At 48.2% G+C, this 27771-nt stretch overlaps 1 protein-coding gene across 2 annotated transcripts; it reads right to left on the bottom strand.

Annotated features, from left to right (window-relative positions):
* Positions 1–173: 173 nt before the first annotated feature.
* Positions 174–22947, bottom strand: MXD1 (MAX dimerization protein 1). 2 transcript variants are annotated; one of them, XM_072746151.1, is made up of 6 exons: positions 22648–22947; positions 21782–21881; positions 16848–16877; positions 4208–4322; positions 2358–2580; positions 174–2240 (listed from the first exon to the last, which is right to left on the bottom strand). In XM_072746151.1, exons 1-6 carry the CDS (start codon positions 22718–22720, stop codon positions 2143–2145), a joined length of 639 nt encoding a protein of 212 aa, XP_072602252.1. In that variant the 5' UTR covers positions 22721–22947; the 3' UTR covers positions 174–2142. The 2 variants fall into 2 exon arrangements, with proteins under 2 accessions (XP_072602252.1, XP_072602251.1); XM_072746150.1 differs by having other exon boundaries at positions 1493–2082; positions 2421–2580.
* Between the last annotated feature and the right edge of the window lie 4824 nt (positions 22948–27771).

The raw sequence follows: 27771 nt of genomic DNA, 5'->3' as shown, positions 1-27771 counted from the left end.
CTGAAGGTCACAGTTTTGGTCCGAGAGAGGCCCAGCTGGCGCGTCGATTCGGTCCACCTCGCGCTTTGAAAACTAAGGTCTGGGCCTGGTGTCGGTTTATCACATGTGCATTAAAAATCTATCAAGTCGCACATTCATATGTGCAATCAAACTGAAAAGGACCAGACGAACAGTGCAAAGGTCAAATAATTACCGTTTTATATCGGGACAGTACATTTCATATTTCAACCAAAAGACAAAAATGCAGTTTAACTTAAACACAGAAAATAATGGCATCTCTCAGATGCCTTATTTCTAAATCAAACAGATACACAAATTCTGTTCCCTCCCCTCCCCCAATGCAAGCCCACAAGCTTTGCCCAAAGTCTTGAGTTTTCGATGCCATCAGGGCATCCAGCATCTTGGACTTGGGAGGCGCTTGAATGTAGCAATTAAAACGCTTGAGAGGTCCAGCGAATGGCATTCGAGAGGGACCTCAAAGTGCAGGTACATCTTTTCAAACATGTTACAGGCTGAGCTGGCTCTTTGAACACTATCACTCTGCTTAAATCAGGAAGCAGGCTTTAAAAATGCAAAAGGCATACAAGTTGTATTTCAGTGCAAATCTTCAGCTGGTCATTGGAAAAGATTCCAACAATTAAAAAAAAAAATCCTTTGTGTCACCTGCCCCTCCCCCCACCCAAAGCTGAAATGCAGGAAAAAAAAAAAAACAAAACCAGAAGTACAGGGGACTTTGGAATCGTTTAGGAATCAGCTACTTCCAATTAAAAAAAAAATTAATAGAGAATCATTAAAATGGAGAAACAAAAGTAATCTTGTTTAGACCGCTCTTCACGTCTGGCACGAGCTTCGGCGCGGAGCGGGTTTGAACTCGGGAGTGGTGTGGAAGGCGGAGGCGCTGCAGGCGAGGCCGGGCCCGGGCCCGAGCGCGGGGTGGGCGGCCGCCGCTTCGGCCGTGGAGCCCTTAGGTCGCGGTGCGTCTGTGCATTTTAGGAATGTTCTCGTCACTTCGTGACACACGCTCTGTTTCGGCGTCACAGGTTTTTTACAAATGGTTCAGATTCAATGAAAAAGATTCGCCAGAGGCTGAAAAACCTCGGCCCCAAAAGTATGAATGCAAAAATAGTTGAGGGGAATGAACCAATTTTGTAGATACCTACATACAAAGTTTCTAGAACATCTATAAAAGCACAAAGTCATAAGAATTTGTTTTCCATTACATTAGTTTATATAAAATGAATAAATAGTATTTATAGATTTAATGTGTCTTATGTACATATAACATGTGCTCTGTTTTTTTTTTTTTTAGCTTAAATAAAAATGCTACAAAGTGGGAGACCACTTGAGGGAGAAATCATAACCAAAAGGGAAGATCAGCCTTTTAAACCATCGACCCGGAAGCCTCCACAGGGAAGTTCCTGGGTGCACCCACACGGGGGGGGGGCCCTAGTGGCGCTGAGCCGTCCCCTCCTGTTCACCTGCAACAGGGTAGACACGCGGCTTGTCCTTCACTGACGAGGACACTAGCTCAGTTATTGCTGAAAGTCAAATAGGAAAATAGATTAGACTTGGACCAAAAGTCACTTATCTGGGGGTGAAAAAAAGGCATAATCGCTTCGTGTTAAGTGGGAAATGGAGATCTCGTTTATCTCTGAGGTAGGAAAAAAAAATGTTCCAGAGACAAGTAGCAGAACACACTTCGGGGGAAACCGAGTCTGGGGGAGCCGCGGGCGCCGGGGGGCGTCGAGCAGGGCGCGGGTGCCCAGGCCCAGGCCCGCGTCCACCCCGCGCCGGGGGTCGCCGTGACCTCGGGGCGACCTCGGGGCACCCGGGAGCCGGTCCACGCGGAGGGGACCCGCGGCAGCCGGCGCCCGCGCCCTCAGAGGCCCCCGCGCGCGTGCGGGGCCGCCGGCCGCCTCCTGCTGGAGCTGGCGTAGCCCTCGTCGCTGCCCGCGCTCCGCAGGCTGCCCCGCTCGTCCGAGTCGCTCACGCCGCTGCTGCTCCAGTCCAGCTCGCCCGCCAGGTAGTCCGCGCCCTCCGCGTCCCCGTCCACGTCCACATCCACGTCCACGTCCACCTCCTCTGCGGGGCGACACACATGGGTGGTGGCGGCCCGGCCCGATGGCCCCACGGCGCGCCCCGTCACCCCCGGGCCTCGGGCTGCCCCACCCTGGGACACGTGCATCCGGCACACGGGCACGCACGTGGGCACCCGCACATGGGCACCTGCACACACGCACCTATACACAGGCCCCTGCACACAGGCACACGCACACAGCACCTGCACACAGGCATGCACACGTCCGGACGTGCATCTGGCAGCACAGGCACACACGCGGGCACCTGCACACACGCACCTATACACAGGCCCCTGCACACAGGCACACGCACTCGCACGCGCACTCGGGGCGGGCGCTCACCCCTGTCCGAGTCCGAGCGCTCCGACGACACGGTGGAGCCGATGCTGTCCATCCGTATCCTCTCGATGCCCAGCTTCTCCAGCTGCCGCTTCAGGTGCCGCTGCTCCCGCTGGAGCTGGTCTATTTGGTGAATGGCTCTTCGGTCACAATCCTCCAGTTTCTGCAAGTCAGGGGGTGCTTGGCGCCCGGGCACAGCTCCTGCGCGGCCCGGACTTGGCCCCTCCCCCGGCACCCCACACGCCAGTTGCCCCCAGGAGCCTGTCCCAGGGGACCGGCACGTCGTGGGGCTTGAGGGTGTGGGGTCTTTCAGGGTATGGGGCTCGGGGCTCCGGGGGGTGCAGGGCTTCGGGGGGTGCACGGTGCCCCGTCCCCCGGGGCTGGATCCCAGCGGAAGTGCGGCCGCTGAGCACCTGCATCCGCAGGTGAGCCCCTGAGCTCCGCTCAGCCCACACCACAGGGACCTCCTTACAGCAGGAAGTGTCCCTTCAAGTCCTGATTCCACATCGTCCAAGAAAGGGCTTAAACACGTTTCCCAATCTGTTTAACTGTGGTTATGCTGCTCTAAACACGGGCTCTTTCCCTCCAGAACAGTCACGTGTGCAGGCCGCTGACCGTAAGTGAAGGGACATTTGGACAATAGCGACTCTAGGGTTCTAGAAACACGCTAAACGGTGAGCGTTGGCTACATGCTGACTGTTTCCGACCCTCTAGGGGTGCTGGGGTCTAGGGGCACCGAACAGACCTGGGCCCCTCCCTCTGACAGTGGGGACAACCAGTCACATAAGTCACGGTCTGAGGTCAGCTGCGATAAGTGCTAAGAGAGAAAGATCCAATAATGGGCCCGTCTGTGGCAGGAAGGCCGTAGGCAGGGCAGGAAGGTTTCCCCGAGCTAGTGATACCTGTGTTGAGATCTGAAGGATGACAAGAAGTCAGCTAGGTGAGGGAGGGAGGGGAAGCATACCAAACCGAGGGAACAGCACGTACAGAGGCCCTGTGGTAAGAGCGTGACAAGTGCAAGGGGCGGACAGGGCACGAGATGCTGCTGTACAGCAGGCGACGGCAGGTCACGCGGCCTGGGGCAGGCCTGTGACAGACTATCCCGGCCCACTGAAGAATTCTAAGCAGTGACATGTTGATTTGAGCTTTGAAAGATTATTCTTGGGGATCATGAGGCTTATCTTAAGGCTCAGAGGTGGCCGGAGGACCACAGGGAGGCCTCTGAGGAGTTCCCTGCAGTGCTCGATGGTGGGGCCAGTGGAAGTTAGCCTGGGAAACATCTGGGGCCTGGAGAGGACGAGGCACGCATGGCTGCAGAGCAAGAAGAGCTAGCAAGGATGAGCCCAGGTTCTGGCTCCAGCAAACGGACAACTGCAGGGTCACTGAACTTCTGCTATGCAGGGGTGAGAAAGGCCCGGTGGGGTTCTGGACGTGCTGGGCGTGGGACACCCGAGGTCCATCGAGAGGCAGGCTGGAGGGCTCTCCAGAGGAGAGGACGGTCACGGAGGTACACAGGTGCTTTCCCTCAGAAACAGACACACCGGGGGACCCCCGGGTGGCTCAGCGGTTCAGCACCTGCCTTTGGCCCAGGGCGTGATCCTGGGGTCCCAGGATCGAGTCCCGCTTCGGGCTCCCTGCATGGAGCCTGCTTCTCCCTCTGCCTGTGTCTCTGCCCCTCTCTCTCCAACCACCCCCCCCTTCATGAATATATAAATTAAAAAAAAAGAAAGAAACAGACACCCCCTCACTGGACGGGGAACGCTAAAAAGGAATCCCAAGGATACACTCACCTTTATGTGCAATTTGGCTTTTGTCAATAAACTCAACGTAGTGTGTCGGTTCGATTCGGGGCCAAGCGGCACGAGCCCCTTCAGCTTCTCCAGGCACAAGCGAAGATGGGCCCGCCTACAAAAACAAGGTCACAGTGGCACTGAGGATTTCACGGCGGGCTGGAAGGCACCTGAAAGAACAAGTTCTAAAAGAGCAGGAAGTTACCCAGGCAAATGCCACCGATGACCTCTGGTCAAATGAACATTTGGAAATTGGACAACTGTGGTGGAAGCCGCGGAGAAGCCCGAACCGGGGTTTTCGCAAGTCTCTATAATACAGGTGTTTGGGCGGGACTAAGACCTACTATTAGGCATATTTATCCGGTTAGCTCCAGGTTTCTGGGCTACGGCGTAACCTGACAACGCCCTTTCAACCCATACTTCCTCTTTCCCATTTATGGACCAGTAGGTCTACAGCACGGCCGTGTAGACTACTGCCACACGCGAGCGACCTGTGCGGGGATTCGTCACAGCTTGCCTCCTAAAGCAAAGGTCGAAACCGCCCAAGTCACCATCAATGGGGAGCTGGTTACAGTGGAATACTATGCAGCTATGCAAAGAGCCCGAATGTGCTCTATTTACTCCTAGGAAGGAAGTCTCCGATACATCGTGAAATGAGGGAAAGCAAGATATCAAACCCTGCCAGCCCTGGGCAAAACAGAGGCAAAATGGTTCTGTCTTCTTATATGGACATAAAGTCTCGAAAGAAAGAAAGTTGGGCCTGCCACTTAGTCCTTGCTGAGTTATCCCAGCGCCCCCTCCCCCCTTAATAAACGTCTGCGGAGTGGCTTATGTCGCCTATTCGAGACCGTAGCCCCTGCAGGACACGGGCCATCTCTACTCCACCTCCTCACACGCGCTCGGCCCACACGACCACCGGAGCAGGGGGCCCCGGAGCCTGGGGGGCTACCCTCCGGCTGAACCGGGGGACGACCTTAAAGCTTAATTTGTCTGCCCTCCCCCCCCCCCCACTTCAAATTGTTGACCGTATTAGCAAAAATTGGGACCAAAACAAGGAAACGGCTTCACAAAGCTGGAGGTCGTAGGCGCGGTAATGACCGGGAAGTCGGCTCACACCCTGCACATGGAGACTTCAGAATGTTCCCCTCAAGGCAGATCCAGCCCGCGGTGCATCCCGTGTCCTTCCCAGCCTCCTTCCTGGCCCAGCTCTCGGAGGAGCTCCCCCAGCTCTCCCAGGACCCTCTAGGCCTTGACAGACTTGAAGAGCACAGCATCCACTCTCGAGCTGGGCAGACCTCACGGTACAGAAACGCCTTTGCTCTCCGGTAGGTCTTCCGCTTGCCTCAAAGCCGTGCAGAAGGGCCACAAGCAAAGACTCCCACGGGAGGTCTGCTCCTGCCACCACTACAGGAGGGCAAAAGAAAAGCAGAACCCGTGTGTAAAATGTACCCGTTCACCTTCAGTCATGGTGTTCAAGAAGAGCCACGGGCACAGACCATACTAGAAACACTAGGTATTGTCACTTATACAGTTATCCAAACTATTTCTCCCAAAGTGTACACATTGTCAAGTTAGGAAAAAAGTTTAAAAATTAGATGCAGACACTTTCCAGCTTACTTGTTATCTGCAAACACCGCATGATTCAGAACAGTGCCCTATTAGTCATTTTACGACGTGGGGTTATCTACAAATATGAGTATGTAAATTTTTTAGGAAGTTTGTCTACTGATAAAAACATAATAAAGTCATCTTTCCATGCATCGTCATTTCTAGTTATATAGGGAATCTAGCCCAGAAAGTAGAATTCTCACTACCCAAATGTAGGTTTTCCAAAGAACGCTTCTGTTGTGAAACTAGAAATACGCCACTTGACTAATTCAGGCGAAGGAGAACACATGTTCACTCAGTACCTTTTGGCCTGGTTCTAGGAAAATAAGACCAGAGCTCTTCCTGGGTTTGTGTCGGGGCCCGAAGCCAACTTTGTCTACCCGCCTTGGCCTCCTGCAGCCCCCACGGCTGCAGCCCCCTGGCCGCCCTGCCCACCTGCCCCCTGGCTGCAGACATCCCCGGCTGGCACCTGGGCCAACCACGGGGGAAGGGTGAGGTCTGCGGAGCAGGCCCAGTCCGTCCTGTTATAGGGACACTCAATTCCTGAACGAGATAAGCAAACAACCCCCGCGTACCGCTCCCCCTGGGGCTCCTGGGCCGGGACACGGGCACCCCGGCGTCTGGCCGCGTCCCTGCGCAGCCCTGAGAGCACGTCCTCCCACTCCTGACTCTTCCCTGCCCCGGGCTCCGGTCCTCTCCCGGGTCTAGTGTCTCGCTGAACTAGTATAACTCCCCTCCGGGGAGCCGGCAGCGTTTTGCCATGTGAACGGAGCAGGAAGCGGCTCGGTACCCCGGTTGGATCCCCACCTTAGAACTCCTCCCGGCGGTCCCGCCGCCGCCCCCCAGCAGAGGAGGGCTGGGCCGAGTCCTGGCTCCCTCCTGTCCCGCGGCCTCTTCTGCTTGCGCTGATCCAACGGCTTCGTGCCTAGGTCACGAACCTTGATAAACCTTGGGTGCTGACTTTCCAGAAAGAGTCAGCTTTAATTATTCTGAACGGACGATACACCTTTGGCCTCTGGGAGCATAAAGAGACAGATCTTTGATCGGAGCTATCACCGGCAATGCTCAGAACCAAGTGTGCCCTATACCTGCGGGGAACTGGATTAGATAAAAACTATAACTTTTCTTCGGTACGGTTTTGAAAAGGATCTCAAATTTTATTATTATTATTATTTTTAGTTCCTTTAGTAGTCTGAATCTGTGAATCACTACACAACCAAATGTTACTGTAGCGTGTAAGAGTAAAGGCTTGGGATCCCGGCTCTGCCACTCACTTCCTGTGTGACCTTCAGCCAGTAACTTAACCCAGCAGTAGACAGGAACGCCGTGCCCAGAGGCCAGTATGTTATCTGGGACAAGGTACAGAAGCCCCCGGCCGGGGTCTGACATGAGTGCTCTCCATATGGCGACGGTTGTTCATTCAGTCCTAGCTTCTTCTGCAGACCGGGGTCAAACAGGTATGTACGGCACTGTAATATTCCTTTGAAAAATCAATAGGAAACTCGAAGCGTCTCACAAGGTAGATGGAAGCTATCTGGTAAAAATCCAATTCTTCTTTAAAGAAAAGTTATCTTTTTGTCATTAAGGAAATTTAATGGAAAATGTAACCGATTTTCTATGACAATACAGATCTTGCTTTATGCTAAAGATACTATTTTTTTTTTTCATTTAAAAAAATCAGCAAGGACAGGGAAGGAAACCATCAACAAATATAAAAGGCAGCCTACCTAACGCGAGAAGACATCTGCGAATGCCATACCCAGTGAAGGGTTAGTATCCAAAATATATAAAGAACAGATACAACTCAACACCCAAAAAACAAATAATCCAATTAAAACTGGGCAGAAGACACGAACAGAGATTCCTCTAAAGAAGACATAGAGCCGACGGACACTAGAAAAGGTGCTCAGCATCACTCATCACCAGGGAAATGCAAATCAAAACGACAAGGAGATACCACCCCACACCTGTCAGAATGGCAAAAATCCGAAACACACACCAGTAGGGGCGGGGATGAGGAGAAAGAGGAACCCCGTTACACTGTGGGGGGAACGCCAGCTGGTACAGCCACTGTGGGAACAGTGCGGAGGGTCCCCAAAGTTAAAGATAGGACTACCCCACGGCCCAGCAACCGCACTCCTGGGTATTTCCATCAAAAATACAAAAACACTAATTCCAGGGGGTGCATGCCCCCCTGTGTTTCTCGGCAGCGTTATTTGCAACAGGCAAAGCACGGGAGCGGCGCAGGTGTCCGGGGAGAGATGAGCGGATAGAGGAGATGCGTACAACATGCACACAGCACGGTCCTCTTCAGCTGCGGACGGAGCTAGAGGCCAGACTGCCAGCCGAAATCAGGGAGAGGAACCCATGTGATCTCATTCACGCGTGGCATTTAAGAAACAAACGAGCAAAGAAAAAAAAAAAGGCAAACCAAGACTCGGTCATTTACTTATAGAGAACAAACCTGTGGTTACCAGAGGGGAGGGGGGACTAGGCGACGGGGACGAAGGAGGGCACCTGTGCCCAACACGGTGCTGTACACCCGAGATCTTACGCTGTGTGCTGACTATACTGGAATTAAAAAAAATTTTAGATTAGTGAGGACCTTATCAATCCTTATAAAATGTGTGCGAAAGAAAGGCCTCCTTCTTGGCCGACAGCCTGTTGAGTCTCGGGGAAGGGAGCCTGAGGCTGGGCGGAAAGCACCGAAGGGCACCCGGTCCCCCGCTACGGCGGCTCCGCGGCAGCCCGAGGACAGTAGGGGAGATGTTGGCCTGCGGAACCCAAGCGCGTCCCCGGATGTGCCGTCTGTGCCCAAAGAACCTAAACGCTCCCTCATACGACACAGAGGAAAGGGCAGCATGTGGAGGAATCAACTAAAAACAGCTTAGGAGGGATTTGTAGGAAGGAAAGTCTAAAACTTTGCTGAGAGACCTAAGAAAATTTGAGTAAATGTTTGAAAAAAGTAGCGCATCCAAAAGTAGTAGATACGAAACCTGAAAGCAACTGCCAAGGTTACCCAAGCTGGTCTACAAATTTAACACAATGCCAAGGAGAAGATCCCAAGGGCTCTTACTAACTCTAGGGAATTAGTGTAAACTCCATCTGGGGGGCACCCGGGGCTCAGCGGTGGGGCGCCTGCCTTGGGCCCGGGGCGTGACCCCGGGGTCCCCGCAGCAACCTGCTTCTCCCTCCGCCTGGGTCTCTGCCTCTCGGGGTCTCTCAGGAACAAGTGAAATCTTGCATAAAGTCCATCTTGAAGAGGAAATGTGTGAGGGATTGCCAGATTTTTGAAAAAGAAAAGTGGGGAAGAAGGCGCTGCACCAGACACGAACTGCAGTATAAAGCCCTGATAACTGAGAAAGCAATATCAAGGGAACAGGCTTTGGATTCCCAGCAGGAGACTGAAGAATGGGTGTGAACTTGCCCGAGGGGTCACTGCAAACCCTTGGGAGAAGAACGATTACTCAGAAAATAGAGGGGTGCGGAGTGAAGGTCAAAATAAATTCCAAGAATGTTGAAGATTCAAAGGTCTCGACACGGCACAGTTCCTCGCTGCTCCCTTAAGTCTCGTCCGCCGTGAGCAGGGGAGCCGGGCACCGAGTGGGGCACCGAGTGGGGCACCGAGTGGGGCCCCGGGGCACCTGCCCGCCGCCCTCCAGGCCCCGACCCGAGTCCCGGGGTCTCTCTGGGTCTCTCCCGCCAGCACGTTTGCAAATCGGGGAACAGCCTGGGAAAGACGGAGACCACGGGGGGGGGGGGGGGGGACCCGGCTGCGGGCGGCCCCAAAGCTCTTCCCGACCTGAAGGCGGCCCGTGGGGCTACCGGCCGGGTCGGGCCGCGGCCGCCTAAGGGAGGCACCGATACCCGGGCGCTGTCGGCTTTTTGGCTGAAGCTGCAGCTGGACGCCCCCTTTCCGCAAAGGAAGGGCCAGAGGTCAGAGCGGAGCATCGGGGTGGCGGCCCGCGGGGGGAAGGGGGTTCACGGATGGGAACGTGGGAGCACACCGTGGCCACCCGCCGGCCCGCTGCCCCGGCCCCCTCCTCCCTGGACGGCCGGGCACGGCGGGCTCCTGGGGCAGGACGGGGTCGGGGCAGACCCGGCCCCGCCCTGGAGCGCCCTGAAACCCGGCTGGCGATGGAACTACACAGAATTACTGACCGGAGCCACCTCCGGACGTGACGGATGGCCGCCCTCGCTGAAGTTCACAACGCACCCCCCCCCCGCCCCCCCGTATCTTGCTTGACTCAAGAGGTTGTCAAGCCCCATAGGCCGTCGGAACCTGTTTGTTCCCCTTTCCCAATGGACCACATTCATGTCCGCGCTCGTCCACACTGCAGACTACACCCAAGCGTTCTTCCATCACCAACTAATGGGAAAGACCAAGATTTTTGCTTTGTGTTACCCCACTGGGGCCTAGAAACAAGAAAGCATCCGCAGATGCTGACTTGAGGGTAGAATCTGGGGTCTCAGGCGATGCATGCGCTTCTCTTTGAGGAAAGTCCTACCTAACGAACAGAACGTGCTACACGGCAGGCCCCTCACCGAGCACCATGTTTCATTAAAATTGGGCTTCAAAAAAATAAAAAATAAAATAAAATAAAATAAAATTGGGCTTCAGGTTCTTCACCGAAGCAGCGGCAGACAATAAACAAGAGCGTACTTTAAGGTTTCACCATCTTATTGCCTCACTTTGAGCACAGATGCAGCCAATTAAATAGCTCTGTGAATTCTATAGGCCAACTGCAGGTTTGATAAAAATTTCCAATATGGTTACGCACGAGCCACATAGTGAGAGAAATAAGTTTAGTCTAGAGTAAGAAAATCATCTTGAGGGATCAAAAATCACTCCCTAGTGGTCACAGGTCACAAGAGAGACTAATTTTTTCCAGATTTGGGGTTGAGAACACAGCCCTACTGGGTTAAGCAAGAAGTCCAGGTGAAGACTGCAAGTCATGCTTTGAGGGGAAAAAAGTACTCTGCTCTTTTCCCTAAAATGATCCCTTTATAAATAATTGCCAGATGAATCATGATTACCAACTTCACTGGAATCTCAGAAGGCTTTGGAGATTTTTGATAATCGTGATAGTAACCTTTATAAAAAAAAATACAGTGGTAGTTGTATATGCTAGCTGTAGGGGAACACAGCAGTGAGCAATTCATAAATAGCAATTCATGGTAACTACTGCATTTTGAAGTCATAATTTCTGTACTAAAACTATGAAATACATAAGTATATTAACATTTCCATCCTGGAGCCCAATTTTAAAAATGTTCACGATACGTGCCATGGTTAGTCCTTGCTAGCTTTCTCAACCTGTGACTATTAAGGTCTATGACAAAGTCAGGCGGTGCCCTCCGTGCTCCGGTAGGGACTGGAAATTAGTTGAATAACCAGCATATGTCTCTTCTCCAGGTTCTTCCGAGGGCAGACGCCATCTATCCAAGAGATACAGTCCAAGGTAGATGCCGGTGGTACAAATCTGGGTGTTCCTCCACACGTCAACGTAGGCCGGATTTGCACAGATAACTACATCCCTTCTTTGTAATAACCAGGCCACGCCCTCGGCCCCATGTGGCAACAAGGAATGTGGATTGGTTACAACACCTTAGGGTGAAATCTGAATGTGGTCAAGAAAGTTCAGAAACAGAGTGGTGCAATGCCTACCACAGCTTGGGACCAGCGCAAAAGTTACGCCCCTACCCTCTTCCGATATAAGGAGCTCGGCCATTTGAGAAGCCAAAATAACTACAGGGGCCTGCAATCAATTAGAATGTCGTGCCAGAAGAGACCTGATTGCAGGGGTTTCTCAGACCGGACCAGATGCCCCTGAAATACCGTGAGACCAAATGAAAATAATAGCTTTAGATCAGGCTGCTGAGTCCTCCCCACAGAGCACACACACACACACACACACACACACACACACACACAAACCTTTTGTCATGGGGTCAGAAGACTCTAGCAGAGGTAATCTCTCTAGACCAGCTGCCTAATTCCAGCAAGGCCTGCATTTGTACCATTCCAGAAAAACGAGTGTCTATTATTAAAGAAGATGCCAGAGCCTTCTTTTGAAAAAAAGAAAAAAAGAAAAAAAAAAAGTCCATTCTAGCACCTGACTCCCGGCCCCACTGGCTGCAGCTTGTATGCATTCACTCAGTCTCCATTTGCTGAAGTGCTACTGAAAGGCATTCAGACCAGAAGAATTACCAGCTAAGAGAAGGAAAACAGTAGAATTTTCACCAACAAAGCCATATAACATCAGCAGCAAGATTAAAAAAATTTCCTATATTCCAACAAGAATTAATTAGTGATTACAATGGGAATATAATAGAGACTTTAAAAATATACAGAATGCAGGAATACCTTTTATAAGAAATATGCAATATCTATGGGGAAACACTATAAAACCTTAGAGACAGAAAAAAGATCTGAATAAATGAAGACACATACCAAATCCTGGATGGAAAGAGCTAATACGTGAATGTGAACTTTTAAAGGTTAATTTATATTGAAATTATTAAATTTTGATTTTGAAAATCCCACAAGGATTTGAGGGTCGGAGAGATGGACTGACTATACAGTTTATAGGGAAAAACAAACTAGTGAAAATAGCTAACAACATGGTAAAATTAAAAAAGGAGGAGGGAGGAGGAGGGATTTGCTTTGCCAGATCTTGAAGTGCATGATAAAACCTCAATGATTGAAGCAATGCTCCCTGGCAGAGGACAGCAGAGCAGATGATCAGTGGAACCGAAGAAGCAGTCTAGAAACAGACTTCGCCATGAACTGAGAACTTAATATACAACAGAGGCAGCAAGTTCAAACAGAGAGAGAAAACGGATTCTGTAGAGGAAATGATAAACTGGACAATAATGTGATACTCAAAGGGGCAATCTCCTTCACGTGATATAATCTTTTCAAAATAAGGAAAAAGAAACGCCTGAGTAGAAAATAGGCAATACCAACACACGAAGATATGAAAATTATTTGTGCTGGTAATGTAACAAATGCAAATTAAAACAAGTTGTCTGGTTTTTTTTTTTTTTTTTTTACATATCAAACTCATAAAGGTCTTAAATTATAATATCACGTTGTGAAGGTTTAAGGAAAATACAGCCTATAACCTGCCCAGTGGGGAGTCCAGCAGTCAACATCGAAAATCATAACAATGCGTACATCATTATTTCCGCAACTATAAATTTGCCCTAAGGATATAATTATGGCGTTGGACAGAGATTTATCTACAAGGTAGTTTAAGGAAGTATTGTTTATATTAGCAAAATACTGCGAAGAACCTAAAACAGGGGATTGGTTATAGGACTTATGGCCCCTCCATATGAGGTAATGCTGGGCATTCACTAAAAGTAACGTTACAAAAGGAGACTTAAGGACACTAGAAAATATTCATAATGTAGATGAAAAGACCACAAATTAAAAAAAAAAAAAAAAAAAAAAAAAAAAAGAAAAGACCACAAATTATTTACTATGACCCCAGGTTGATTTAAGAAAAGCATGCACAGAAGTCTAGATGGGTACAGAACTTAGCAGGAATGGTGGCAGCTGTTACTGCTGCAAGATCTATTACAGGTGATTTATATATATATATTTTTGTATTTTTTTGAAATTTCTCAATTTTCTACACCAAACTATGTTTTTTCCAAAAAACAACCGTTGAGATCAAAAGTTCCACTGCTTTCCCTTGGCAGCTAGAATCACGGATGACTTAAATTTTTTTTTTTTTTTTTAAGAAAGACTTTCTGTAGTTCTCAGATTTTTCTGTAAGATTAGTTTTAAAAAGAAAAAAAGCAAAACACCACCACACACTCGAAGGGTTTCCTTAGGTGGCTAGACCCACAAAATGACAGTTCAGAGAAGCACAGGCCAAGTGACAGACACTCCGATCTCCAGCGACATTAAGCTGAACCCTCCGCCCCAGGGGCCTGGGCTCCTCCGGGCTCTGTAGTCCCAGCACCTAGTAACAGCACCTTCATGCTCCGCGATGCCTCATCTAGCGAATGGGAAACACCCGCCTCCACCACCTAGAAGGCTAGTTTCTTCCGACCAACACCAAGGTTGTCCTCGTAGTGAGTCCTGATGAACACCAATTACTCAAAAGCTCTAAAATGCCACAGAAAAGGTTTCTGTTTAAAAATCCAACCCAATTATAATCAACTCTGCAATATCAAGGAGGAAAAGAAATTCCCATTGTTAGAAGTTCTTTTCCTGAGTTTTTTTTTTTTTTTTGAGAGCCATGTTAATCTTTTTATGTGATGTTTTAAGGTAAAAAAATGGCTAAAGTGTATATGCACTTAGCCAAGCGGGATTCTTTTATAGGAATCGATTGAAACGAGGGCAGCTGTTCCGTGGACTTTAAAACTCGAAGCTTCTTAAGCACCTACACTCAGAAGGGGAGAAGAGCCCGACAACTTGAAGTTCCTCCTCTGGGCTGCAGCAGCCAATGTTTGGTTAAATTAAGAAATTTGAGTCTTTACTTCCTTCTTTTCTGTTCACATGCTCTGGACTAGAGAAAGAATTATCAAGGCTTTAGAAGACCAAATTCCAAAAAAGAAAGGACAATAAGGAAACTAGATAAGTTAACTCTTCGGCAAGCACACATTGACCGGCGACGCGGAAGCAGTCGGAATTAAAGGCAGCTTGCCCAGTGAGGACCTCAAATCCAGTTTTCTAGATTCTTTGCCTCCAGAGCCTCTTGTGCCTCCCCCCATCTGAGCACATCGTGTGTTCACTGAAACTCTCTCTGCGTCTTTCTCATTAGACAAACTGCATTTCTCTAGGAAGGGGAGCATGCTGGCGTAGCCTCCAGTGTGAACTCACTTAATACCTGGTGCCGAGCACAAGTTCTTGAGACAATGTAGGCAAAACATAAACAACCCTGAACTGCGAAAATACAAAGGCAAAATTGACATTGTGTGGCATTCTTGCAGAGGTACAGGGCACAAAGCTGTAGTAAGCCTAAGGGCCCTACCTGAAGGGGTAAACTTTTAATAACGACAAAAATAAGTGCCTAATGGAAATATAAAAAGTAAACAAATTGGGCAGCCCGGGTGGCTCAGCGGTTTAGCGCCGCCTCCGGCCCAGGGCGTGATCCTGGAGACCCGGGATCAAGTCCCACGTCGGCTAGCTGCATGGAGCCTGCTTCTCCCTCTGCCTGTGTCTCTGTCTCTCATGAATAAATAAAATCTTTTTTTTTTTTTAAGTAAACAAACAAATGCCTAAGTAAAGGTGGGGGTGGGGTGGGGAAGAACTAGGAGACTTTTCAGCAGAAAGAGTCCCGTTTACCCAGTTCACCCCAAAGGCAGAAAGTTGAGTTGAGAAAGAGAATCCACATCGGACTACCTCTCCACCTTGAAAGATCCTTTTGAGCTCCCAGTCCACGACGTGTCCATCCCCAAAGCATAAGGGAAGCTCAGACTTAAAACAGTCACCACCAGAGAAATGAAAAGGGAAGAAGAGGGATGGGGAGCAGCACACGCGTACACACAGGATTCCTTAGTGCGAAACGCTGGACGGTCACCCTGTTCCTAGACTCTCCTTCCTGGGAAGTCTGGCCTTCCACTCACGGAGCAGGTCGTTCGGACCCTGACTTTCGGAGTCGGGCTCCCTCTTCGAGGAAGGTTTGCGTGAAATAGCCACGTGTGTTTACAGAGCCACCCTTACGCTCATCTGGTTCATGCAGAGCACGGCGAGAGCCCCTCCATCCCAACGGGTGGCCTGTGTTTCAAACTGGTGGGCGCTCGGAGACCAGACAGAGGCCTGTGCAGTGGTTCTCAGCACTGGCAGCACTAGAACCACCCGGGGAGCTTTTGAAAAAAATACTAGAGCAGAGTCTCAACCCAGACCAATTAAATCAGAATGGTTAGGTGTGAGGTCTGGGCGTTGGTTCCTTTCTTTCTTTCTTTCTTTTTCCTTTTCCTTCCCTTTCTTTTCTTTTCTTTTCCTTTCTTTCTTTTTATTTTATTTAGTCTTTCTTTCTTTCTTTCTTTCTTTCTTTCTTTCTTTCTTTCATTCATTCATTTTAAAGCTCCACAAAGAATTACTATTAATTTTTCCCCCCAGCATGGTAAAAGTGGTTATTATTTTTTTTTTTAAAGTCTTTGTTAGAGATAAAAGATTTGCCTTAAAATGGTCCATTGGGAGTGGTAGTTCTGATTATACAAGATTGACAAAATGTCGATAATTGCTGAAGCTGGGTAACAGACATGCGGGACTCGACTACATTGTTCATTCTTATATTTGAAGATTTCTAGAAGTTCTTTTATAAAATTTGTTCCTTCTCCCCCAAGTATATAAATGTGTGTAATGTATTTAATACAAAAACATTTCTTAAAAACATTAAAATAAAAACTCAGCAAGTGACTCTAACGAACAACCGGAGCTGAGAACCACAAGGCTACATCATCGAAGGGGGCAAACCACATTTGGAAAATGAAGATTTAAACAAACAGCAAGAGGCAATCCAGGTGAGAGGGATCAACTCAGGCTCAGCCAGATGGATCCCAAGGAGGGTGGCAGGCTTCCTCTAGTGAATCACCATCTCCAATTTGTGCTATGCATATATTTGCCTGAATTTTGAGAATCTTTATTCACAAGTAAACTGTAAATACACACACACATATGTGTATTTATATATATCTGGGTGTGTACATGATTTAAGACGGAACTACCAATTATATTCAGTAGCATGTAATTTTTTTTTTTTTAAAAAAGACACTATTTGTGGAAACACTGCTCATGACCTAAAATGCTTTGGCCTGTGAAACGGTCACCCAGAAAGGCACTCCTGAGGAGGAGCAGGTCGCAGGAGCGAGGAGAGGGGGTGGCCTCTGGAGCCTGCAAGCCCTGCATCTACTTAAGTGGTTTAGGGGCCGCGCTGCCTACATGACTTGAGGAAACCCTTACATCAGGGGCTACTCGTGGGAAGAGCCAAGAAAAAAAAAAATCCAAGTCTCTGAGATCAGAGGATACATCAAAACGACCCTCATCCCACCCTCAAAATCCCCAACTCACCTATTCTTCTCCATTTCATTGTGAGTTGATCTGAAAGAAGGAAAATAAGAAAACAGTAAGATTCTTCTGGTCTTAAAGGACTATTTCAGCACCAATACAATTATTTTGACTTCTTTCTCTCCAAAGTTGGTAAAGAGAAAACAGAAAAAGGAGGAAAACTCGGCGGGCTCTGCTAAAGAAACGAGCCCCTGTGAGGAGTTGGATAAACGTAAATATGTAAGATAGAGTCCAAGGGGAAGTGACAAACTTAAGAGGCACGCGATCCCTGGTGGAAATGTAATCCATTTTAAGAAAGGAAATAAAAGGGGGCTATTTATACAAAGAGAAAAACAGCTGCGCAATGTGATGTGAATTCGGGTTAGAGAACACCAGAGCCTCCTCCGGGCTGGGGGCAGAGCAGCGGAGGTGCCAGGCCTCCAGTTTTTTCTACGTGTAGTGTACACGCCAAAATTTTATGCTAAGTTATTTAACAACAGGATACGATTTTAAGTGGGTAAAAATAATCCCTCTTCCCTCAATCTTTCTACTCTGTGATGCCATTATTTGATCACGTACAAGCTCCTGAAAAACGCTGCTGGCGAATAGCTACCAAGTGATTTCAAGAAGGGGCCTCAAACTCCGCGCCGCGTAGAGGATCACACCGGTCAAGGCCACAGGTGGGCGCAGTGCGAAGTCTAGCCTCGCACTGACTGGCACTGGAGAAGAAACACAGTTCTTCACCTTCGCGTCCTCAGTTAACCCTTCTGTAAAATGGGAGTAAAAATGATCGTCCATTATCTACTGAACACACGTGGATCAATGAGGAAGCAGCTGTAAACGTGATTAGAGAGCCCTGGACGAAAGCTGCGGGAGGCGGGAAGTCCTGTTATTAAGGGGTTTATAGCCGACCTTGAATTATAAGGTCTGGCCTAAGAATTTGTGGACAGGTTTTCACAGAAGTCACAGGAAGCCCGTCAATGTGGCCAATTCAGTGTCCTCCTCACACAACTCCTCCCTAATTATAAATTTGAGGAATCTCCCTCAAGTCTCGACCTTTCTTAATGGACATTCTCTGGAATCTAACCAGTTTGGGAGAGGACACCCTGGCTCAGATCATGAATTCTATGTGGCCACAGTCAGAACCTTTCTGGACCTATAGAGAAATTCTCATGGAGAAACGGGCCCTCGGTGAATGCTCAGCCACTCGTTCCTATCAGGGGCAACCACCCGCGAGCTCACTCACACCAGAGAAGGGCGGGGGGGGGGGGTGGGGGGGGTGGGGGGAGGCGTGTGGCTTTATAGTCTTGGAATGAGAAATTTCCCGTCCAGCAATAAAACTTCTCTTCCACAACATCAATTTGTGGGCCATCAATTTTTGTTAGCCAGGAAAAAAAAATAAACATTAAAAAAAATCAAGAAAATAATGGCAGTATTTGAAGTTTTAGAATATTGGTTTTCTAGATAGAGGACCTCAGAGTTGGTTACCTTACAAGCTCTACATTGCTTCACTTGGTTTTTCCCTCAGCCTTGTTCAGTCACATTTTTCTGAAGTTCGCTTCCTGCCGCGGCCAGCAGGATGGCGCGGTGGACAACAGTCAGGCCAGCACTGTAAACCTTTGGCTCTAAAGCACGTGGCATTTTAGTTTTACCAGGGAACAACAGGTTCAAAGTCTGACAGGTTTTTTAAATGGATAAAAGTATATGATAGCAGCTGGTCAGGATTTCCCTGCTTAACTGCAGGCCAGGACCCTCCCAGGAACGGGGTGGAGGAGAGACCGGCGGATATTTGAAAAGAACAGAATCTCTGATTACAGCAAATAGCGCACAGGGCGCTCTTACCCAAAATCTCTAGATTCCTTCAAGGTATATATATAAGAGAAGTTAAACTTTTAAACAAATCCATAGGAAGGACAACTCTTTCCAAACTTTGAACAGTTTTGGAAACTCCAGATCGTACTTGCTTCCTTAAGAGCATCCAACACATTGTGATCTGTACAAGGGGACGTACATCGAACGGCTAAAGCATTACTGAGTGCCCCTGGGGGACTGAACAGAGTCTGTCGTTAATGAAAGGAAGCCTTTCAAGAACGATCCTGTTCAGAGACTGCCAACTCTTTTAATGGGTAAAGGCTTCTATTTTTAATTAAAGCATAAGAATACACAGGTACCTTGTGTCAAAAGTATTTTCCATGTGGTTACTGGAAGACTTGATGACTCTGGAATCGCTGGTAAAGGTCAAATATCACCATTTAAAAAATAAATCCTAACAAGGGGTGCCTGGGTGGCTCGGTCGGGTAAGCGTCAGACTCTTGATCTCAGTTTAGGGCTTGATCTCAGGGTCATGAGTTCAAGCCCCGCACCGAGTTCCCTGCTGGGCACGGAGCCTACTTTTTAAAAAAAAAAAAAAAAAAAAAGAATATCTGTATATTCATTCTCACAAAAAGATGACTAAGCCAAACTACAGAGTGTAGGAGAATGGGGAAAGTTGTTGGGTTTAAAAAGACTCTCCTTGTCAGCTCAGCTGAAGAACCACTGTTACATTCAAGCGCTAGCTGGCGGGTCCTGAACTTCCTCTTTCACGAGGGCCAAAACCTGCTTTACAATTTAGCAAAATATACCTTTAAGAACTCTGGATTTCAATTCTAAATTATTAGTAACTGATTTAAAAAGTCATTAGGGGAAAAAAAAAACAAAAGATTCCACTTCCCTGTATTCCAGTAGCTCTCTGGATGATTCTGACACAATCAATATTCACGATTTCATTTCTGTTTTTGTTTTTTTTAAACAAGCAACTAGAGGAATTGGATTAAGATCTGCATTTTTAGTTCCCAAGAAGCTGGGATATGTGGCTACATTTTTTTTTTTTTTTAATTGTGCAAGGAAAAGTAGCCTCCGACTCTACAAGCAAAGAGCACAGCGTTTCAACCTGAATTAAGAGTAAACTGTTATCCGGCGGTTATGTGAAGCGGCAGTAATCTCTCCATCGCCCTCACCTAGTTCAGAACCCTGCCCACATGTGGTCCTGGAGAGGCGTCTAATTCAAATCAAGGGTGGGGGGCAAACTGCGTTCTCTGGGGAGACAGCTCACGGCTCAGGTAAGGGTCATTCCCAACGGGGCATGAAGGAAGTGATCACAGTAAAACAAAACAACCTGCTCTCGCTTCACGTTTGCTTGGTGCCATCTCCAGGCTGAATCACGGCCTCTCGGAGATCCGGCACCACGCAGGTACTACACTAATTCATTATTAGTCAGGAATATGGGAAACTGTGACAGCCTCTGGTCTGTAACCGTGGAAAGCACACCAAGCCCATTAACAGACGAGAGCTCTTCCCAGACTCAGAAGTCACAGCTATTTTCTCCGTAATAACGCTGGATATTAAAGAGAATCTGTTTCGTGGCTTGCGATTCTCAGCTATCATTATTTTTCTTTCCTAATCACCTTCGGGGACCAGCCTACTTCTCTCTCTCTCTCAACACCCCTTGCTCTTCCTCTCCCCACCACTGAACCTCCCCCAACTTTCCTGCGAAACTTAGGAAAAAATAAAGTGCTGAGGATTAAGCCTTGACGAGTAGGGTGGACAGTTCCTCCTAAACCATGAACGGACAAGAATAAAAGCAACAATTGGGCTACCTTCTCAGGAAAAAATACGCCAACAAGCTTCAAAATTCTTCCAAAAATTAAAAAAAAAAAAAGACTAACAAGATGCAACGCAGCTAAATTGTTTTATAGCACTGCAGGATACAAGTCAGGGCTAACATTCTTACAGGCCCTAATACCCACACACGGATCTATTCGCTACCACTTCCAGGTGACGCGGAAGATGGGAGGGAAAGAGAAAACCGTGGGGTGGTTAATTACCAGGTCCATCCCTCACGTGCCTTCCTTCCTCGGCAAGAGCCCAGCACATGGGTGCTGCTCACATCCTGTGGTTCTAGCAACACTAAGGACAATGGGATGAATCAAGGACAACAGCAGCAAGAACAAGTGGGTTTAGGTTTAAGTGGGACCTCCTGGCTTTTAGTGGTGTGTGTGACGTCACAGGGGGTAACCAAATACAGTTACCCGCAGGGAGTTATACATGATGGCGGGAGAGGAATAAGGATTGTAAGCCAGTGATGAAAATGTGAGGGGCTTTAATTTACTGGAATGAAAGGTATAAGTAAATAGACCTAACAGGTTTCCTAGCTAACTTATATTTTAAGGGCAAAGAGGGGAAAAAAGGGGGTAGGTTTATAGAGTACTCATTTATAGAGTACTCATAGGTACTCAGGGCTTTAATGTGATTTCACGGACCCTTAACCACCTGCTTTCCAGTGAGATTCACAGATTTTAAGAACTATAAGGCTAACGTAAAAGGATCGTGGCATATTAATATTTTAATATTACTCCTCCATCACCAAAAGGCAGGTTTCAACCTCAATCATTCCTCTTTGCCATTATAAGTAGATGTAACAGAGGAGATAAACCATTGCATTTAACTTACATGTCGAATATGAAGTCCTACCCCTTAGGCTAAATCAGATACTTTAACGTGTCTGTACAATCTTCACTATGAAAAGTAAAAGAAATGGATAACGTCCAGCCTCTTTGATCATTAAAAAAAAAAAAAAAAGCTTGCCCTGAATCTGCAACTTCTGTAGGCAAAATATTGTCACGGTTACCAATCTCACTGGAAGTTTCCACAGATTTTTTGTTGTTGTTCCAAAAGGGAAGAAAAGCAAAAATTAAGTTTAAAAAGTTCACAAAGAAGCACAAAGCTTTTCCATTTCTCTCTTCTGTCCCCTCAACCCAAACAGAAGGGCTGCTGACTCCAGTGGCTTAGGACCATGTGCGCCTTCCTGAATCCTGATCGCCACTTAACGCGTTTTCCTGGGTCATAATCACCACAGGCCACTTCCATTCTTCAGTTTGTATCGTGATCCGAGAGAGAAAGAGAAAGATTTAGCGAATTACCTGCTACTGCTGTTATTCTTCTTGGATTTGTTCCTCCGCTTTAAGGCATCTCTGTCCTTGTTACTGTACGGTAACATGGAGGCATAACCATGTTCAGCTTCTAGAAAACCGGAGGACCCAGTTAATGAATGAGCCTGGAACCTTCAACACCCCCCCACCCCCTGCACAGGAGCTCCTTTGTAGACCTTATTTTTCATCAGGAGCATGTTGTGTCAAGAAATAAGCGATGCAAGGTGGAATTCTTAGAACAAGGATTTCTTTTTCTTTTTTTTTTTCTAAACTCCTCCCTTAAACTGTGTGAGCACCCTCAGTCCGGAGCAGGTGCAAGGAGCGAGCGAGCTGCTCATTGTTGAGGCTCAGCTCGCGGAGCCCGGGCTGCCCGCTGGGGACGTCCCGCAGGTTGGTGCGCCCTGCGCGGGGCGGCACCCCGGGCACCCCGGGCACCCCGAGCACCCCGAGCACCCCAAGCACCCCGGGCACCCCGGGCACCCCGAGCACCTTGAGCACCTTGAGCACCCCGAGCACCCCGAGCACCCCAAGCACCCTGAGCACCCCGGGCACCCCGAGCACCCTGGGCACCCCGTGCACCCCGGGCACCCTGAGCACCCTGAGCACCCCGTGCACCCTGGGCACCCTGAGCACCCCGAGCACCCCGAGCATCCCGTGCACTCCGTGCACCCCAAGCACCCCGCGCCCCCCCGCCCCCCCGGGCGGAGCGGCCTCCCCTCGCACCGCGCGTGGGGCAGCCGGAGGGTTGGAGGCGCTCGCGGTCGCGCCCTCCGCCCCCCCAGCGGCCGTGCCCGGCAGAGCCCCCGGCCCCGGCCCCCGCCCCGGCCCCGGCTCGGCGCGGCCCCGGCCCCGTGCACCTCTCTCCCGCCGCTCCAGGTAGTCGGCCGCCTCCAGCAGCATCTGGATGTTCATCCGAACCGCCGCCGCCATTCTGCACCGGGGGCCGCGGCCGCGGGACCAACCCCCACCGCCACGGGCTCGCCGCCGCCGCCGGGCCCCGCGGAGCAGGGCGGGGAGAGCCTGTCGGGCGACCGCGCTCGCCGGGAGGGAGGGGCCCGGGGCGCTGGGCGCTGGGCGCTGGGCGCTGGGCGCCGCCGACACCGTGACAGCAGCCGGGGAAGAGCCGCCGCCGCCACCGCCGCCGAGTGTTTATCTCCGACTCACCATCCCCCCGCCCCCAGGCCCTGCTCTTGACAGGCCCGCTCCGGCCGCGCTCCCCATTGGGCGCCCGGGAGAATGCCCCGCCCCCGGCCTTGTCCGATTGGGGAGACGCGCCGCGGCCCCGCCCCCTGGGGTCCGCTCCTCTCTCTGGTTGGCCACGCTTGACAAGGCCCGGGCTCCGCCCCCTCCTCCCAATTGGCGGCCGGGTTCGCAACTCCGCCTCGTGCTCCTTGCCCGCTGCCCATTGGCCCAACGCCGACGGCCCGGCTGTGCCTTGCCGCTATTGGCCGGAGCGGCGGGCAGCGAGCCGCCTTGCCGGCCTCCCATTGGCGGAGCCGCCGAGACCGCCCAGCCCCGGTGACGTCACCTCGCCGGCCCGGCGGACCCGGGAGGCGGCTGAGCTCCCGAGCTCCCGAGCTCCCCGGGCCGCGCCGGCTGCGGGGCTGCCCCGGGCGCGGCGCTGACTCACCGGCCGCCGCGGACCTGGGCGCCGCCGCGCATCCCCCGCAGCGAGGGCGCCGGCGGCGGCCTGGAGGGGCCGGGCCCCCGCGGGCGCCACGTGGCTCGCGTTCCGCGCCCGCCGCCCCCGCCCCCGCCCCCGCCCCGGGCGCCCCGGACGCCCTGCACCTGCGGGATGACCCGCGTCCTATCACGACGTTCTTTGACCTCAGTCTCGTTCAGGGTCTCTCCTTCCCTTTTAATTCTCGATGAAAACGTTTAAGAAAAAAAAAATGCTTCCTCTGCTCAAGACTATGGATGGGGTGGGGGGGGGGCGGTGTCAATAGAAATATATGGAACTAAAAAAATTAAGGATTATCCCCTAAGCGTATCAAGATTTTTGAGAGGAGAGTCGTCTGGAGGCCCAAGTTACTCTGTTAATATACTGACATCTGCATTTTAAAAAGGAAGAATAAATGTCTTGGTCAGCTTGGGCAGCTTCCATACAGCTTAAAAAAAAAAAAAAGTTTACTGTTGCCAATACATGAAAATAAGAGCTTTACTGTTTCACGTGCATTATCACTAGTCCTCAGTGCAACCCCATTAGGTAGGTTAATTATCTACATTTTGCATACAAGGAAACGGACCCAGAGACGCTAAATGACTTTCCTTGTCATCCTTTTAGCCAGAGATGGAGACTGAACCCAGATGTGTTTCGCCTGGAACCATGTAAACCACTTGCTTTCAACAGGAGTTAAAAAATAGATTTCCAAAAAAAAAAAGAAAAAAAAGAAAAAAAAAAAAAAAAGAAAAGAAAAGAAAAAAGAAAAAGAAAAAGAAGAAGATAAAAGGAAAAAAAGAAATAGATTTCCAGACTGACTCACAAACTCTGACCCCCAAACACTGGGGGGAAGAGGAAGAAAAACATGTAAATGTAATCATGATGGGAAGTTTTTGAACATGTCCTTTTTAATGGTTGACAAATCCATTAAAATTAAATAAAGTCAACAGAACTAACAACTAGAATAAACGTTATAAACCATGCCTGGCGTATAGGGAACATTTCCTGGTTTTGATGGTAAACTGAATAAAAGCTTATTCTTTATGAAAGCTAATACACTCAAGATAAAGGTTTTCAAGAAAGCACAAAGAGAAATGAGAATGGGGATATAACATTTTTAACGAGTATTTTTTAATTGCAAGTTGTTTATAAAACAAATTTGAAAGTCAATGAAATGAATTCTACTAAAGTACTAAAACAGTAAAAACACTGACTTCCTTATCTTAAATTTGGATTTTATATACTTTTAGATTTTCTGTGTTTTATCATAAACATTCAGCATATTTCTTTATTCTTTCTCTTATCCCTAATTTTCTTTCAGCCCAGTCTTATTTCAATACCATGATCCTTCTCCTTGAATCAATGTGATTGAAAACCACACAGAAGAAGGAAAAAAGGTTGAAATCTGAGTCAGAAATAGCAAATTAATGATTTAAACACCAACAGGTTTATCTTTAAAAACATTTCTCAAAAACATTTTATTCTTAATTTTTACACCTAACATGGGACTTGAACTTACACCACCAAGATCAAGAGTTTCATGCTTTTCTGATTGAGCCAGCCATATACCCACCAACAGGTTTATCTTAAACCATGGACAAAATACTAGGTTGTATAACAATCACAGAATTAGATGAAAGAAGGGACTCTTTCTATTTCCTGGCAGTGGTGGAAGAAATTATCAAATAGCCAGGAACACCAAGTAGGAATTAGTATCATGAATTTCAAAGGGTATTTGGTGCCATCTACTGGACATCAAGTAGTATAGAACAAAGATTTTGTTTTGTTTTTCTAGAGATTATTTTACACAAATGTACACAATGTCTAGTGAAGATAACCTAAAAGTATAGGTTTTGAAGAAAAGTGGAACTCCTAAAACAAGGTATAAGTGGTGACCCCTAGCACCTTGTGCCTCAAAGGCATTATAAAAGCATTGACCACTAGGCACAAACCCAAAAACAAAAATTGGGAATTCCAGAATGTTTGAAATTGTTTTGTGACCAGAATTTTAAATAAAAAGTCATACATGAACATGGGTTGTCCAACAATAGTTCAGATTTTCAAACAGACATAAAGATAAACTAATAGAATTGGGAAGGAGAAAGAAAATGCTGAGAATGGGGATGCATAAACACAGTAGATACTATACTTGCTAGATAATTTTTACTGTGTCTTTCAGAAGGCTAAGACCCAGCCTCTTTCCTGTGAGGGGCTTATGTCCCAGAGGCATAGGATAGTGGGTAGATGCCAATGCCAAGTCTCAGGGTCATTAAATGCTATGGGGACTGTGACGTGGAGAGGCCTCCTCAGTGAATCCCTCAGAGCGGCAGAAAGACTACTGTTGTATCCTTAACTGTCTAAAAAGTTCCAAAATTGTGGGAATTAAATTATTTGTAACCGAGCTTGACATCTAACTGCTATGACATTAAAAATGTATTTTGCTCTTACATGTCTGAGGTGTGGATTTCATTCTTTAAAGTGTAAAAAGGACTGAAATTTGCTACTTCCATATTAATCCCCTACTTTGTGGCTACTTTGGATGCTCCAATATCATATTATTGGATGATCTAGTATCATGATCTTAAGCTCTAAAAACCTTTAAAAATGCTGCTTTCCAAAAATTAGCTACTCCATGAATATTTGTGATTTTAAAAACAGAGCAATAGCTAAACAGTGGTAGTACATTCCACAAAATACTTATGGTAGCAGTTAAAAAAAAGTAGAGGTATATATATATTGGCATAGAAAGATCTCCAAGGCAGTGTTAAATAAGCTGTAAAATGTTCCTATAGCGTATAATTTATGTAAAAAAAAAAAAAAAAGCCCAAACGATGTACTTTCTTCATTTGCAACGTTACACAGGTCCATAGACAGAGGTCTGGAAGGATACACTGCAAAGGCTTCACAGTGAAGAAGGGGCAATAGGACCAGGACGGTCAGTACTGTGCAAAAGGGGTCTAGCTTTGTCATGTTTTAAAATTTTTATGGGAGAAATGTGTCCATTTATTATGTGTCCATTTATTACGTGGTTAACTAAAGGTTAACATAAAGATCAAAGGAAGTGGTTGGGGCACCTGGGTCCCTCAGTTGGTTAAGCATCTGCCTTCAGCTCAGGTCATGATCCTGAGTCCTAGGGCCAAGCCCCGCATTGAGCTCCCTGCTCATGCCATCTCTGTCTTTCAAATAAAGAAAATCTTTTGTAAAAATCAAAAAATAAAAGATCAAGAAAATAAAGGTCAGTGAACTATTTTCATGGGTTGAGCAGGTGTTTAATGGGTGCTTTCCTCTGTGCCAGTCACTGCGTGGGGCTGGGGCTCCAGCAGCGGGGGACGGAAGCCCGAATCTCAGGGCTGGATGCCCAGTGTCAGATCCAGACGGGAATACCTGAGTACAGCGCGGCGGGCAGCGGGAACTGCCCTTAGGACAAGGAGACTGCAGAGCACATGAAGAACCCGGAAGCCTCCTGTATGCCAGTGGGAACATGCAACAGTACAGCTGCTCTTGAAAACAGTTGACAGGGCCTCAAAAAGTCAAACAGTATAGGACCCAGCAATTCCATTCCTATTTATATACCCGAGAACAAAAAATATGTTCATACAAAAACTTTACTACTTACGTTCATAGCGTCATTATTTATAAAACCCAAAAAGTGAAATGCAAATGCCTATCAACTGATGAATTATAAAAATGTGATATTCACAGAATATAAATTGACCATAAAAAAGGAATGAAGTACTGACACATGCTATAATTTAAACAAACTTCGAAAACATGAATGTTAAGTGAAAGAAACCAGATATAAAAGGCTATATACTGTGTGATTCCCTTTATATAAAACGTCCAGAATTAGCCACATCTTTAGAAACAAAATGTACATTAGTGATTTCAGGGGTGGGGAATGAGGGTGGCAGGGAAGGTTATGGAGTACTCTTGATGGGGTCTTTTTGGAGTGATGACAGTTTTTTGGAATTAGTGGTGATACATAACTGAATGTACTAAAACTCACTGAAATGGTACCACTGTGAAAGGGTGAATTTCGTACTGTGTGAACTTTATCTCAATTTTTTAAACGTTAAAATAAGTAAGGGTAAAGGGATAGAGAGGGAAGTGGGGTTGCCCTTTAGGATAGGCTGGTCAAGATTGACCTTATTTTGGGCAGAGACGTAAAGCTACCCATGCAAATCAGGGTGGAGGTGGGGGAGCAAGAGCAAGTGGGAGACTTTTGAGGTAGATTCACACGTGTTCTCAAGGAACAGCAAGGCCAAGGGCAGAAGCCATGGTTCAGACTATACAGGCTTGGGCACTAAGGTAAGGGCTGGAC

Source organism: Vulpes vulpes, unplaced genomic scaffold, assembly GCF_048418805.1.
Source record: "Vulpes vulpes isolate BD-2025 unplaced genomic scaffold, VulVul3 u000000657, whole genome shotgun sequence".
Classification (NCBI taxonomy): domain Eukaryota; kingdom Metazoa; phylum Chordata; class Mammalia; order Carnivora; family Canidae; genus Vulpes; species Vulpes vulpes.
This window is presented reverse-complemented; position numbering and strand designations above follow the sequence as displayed.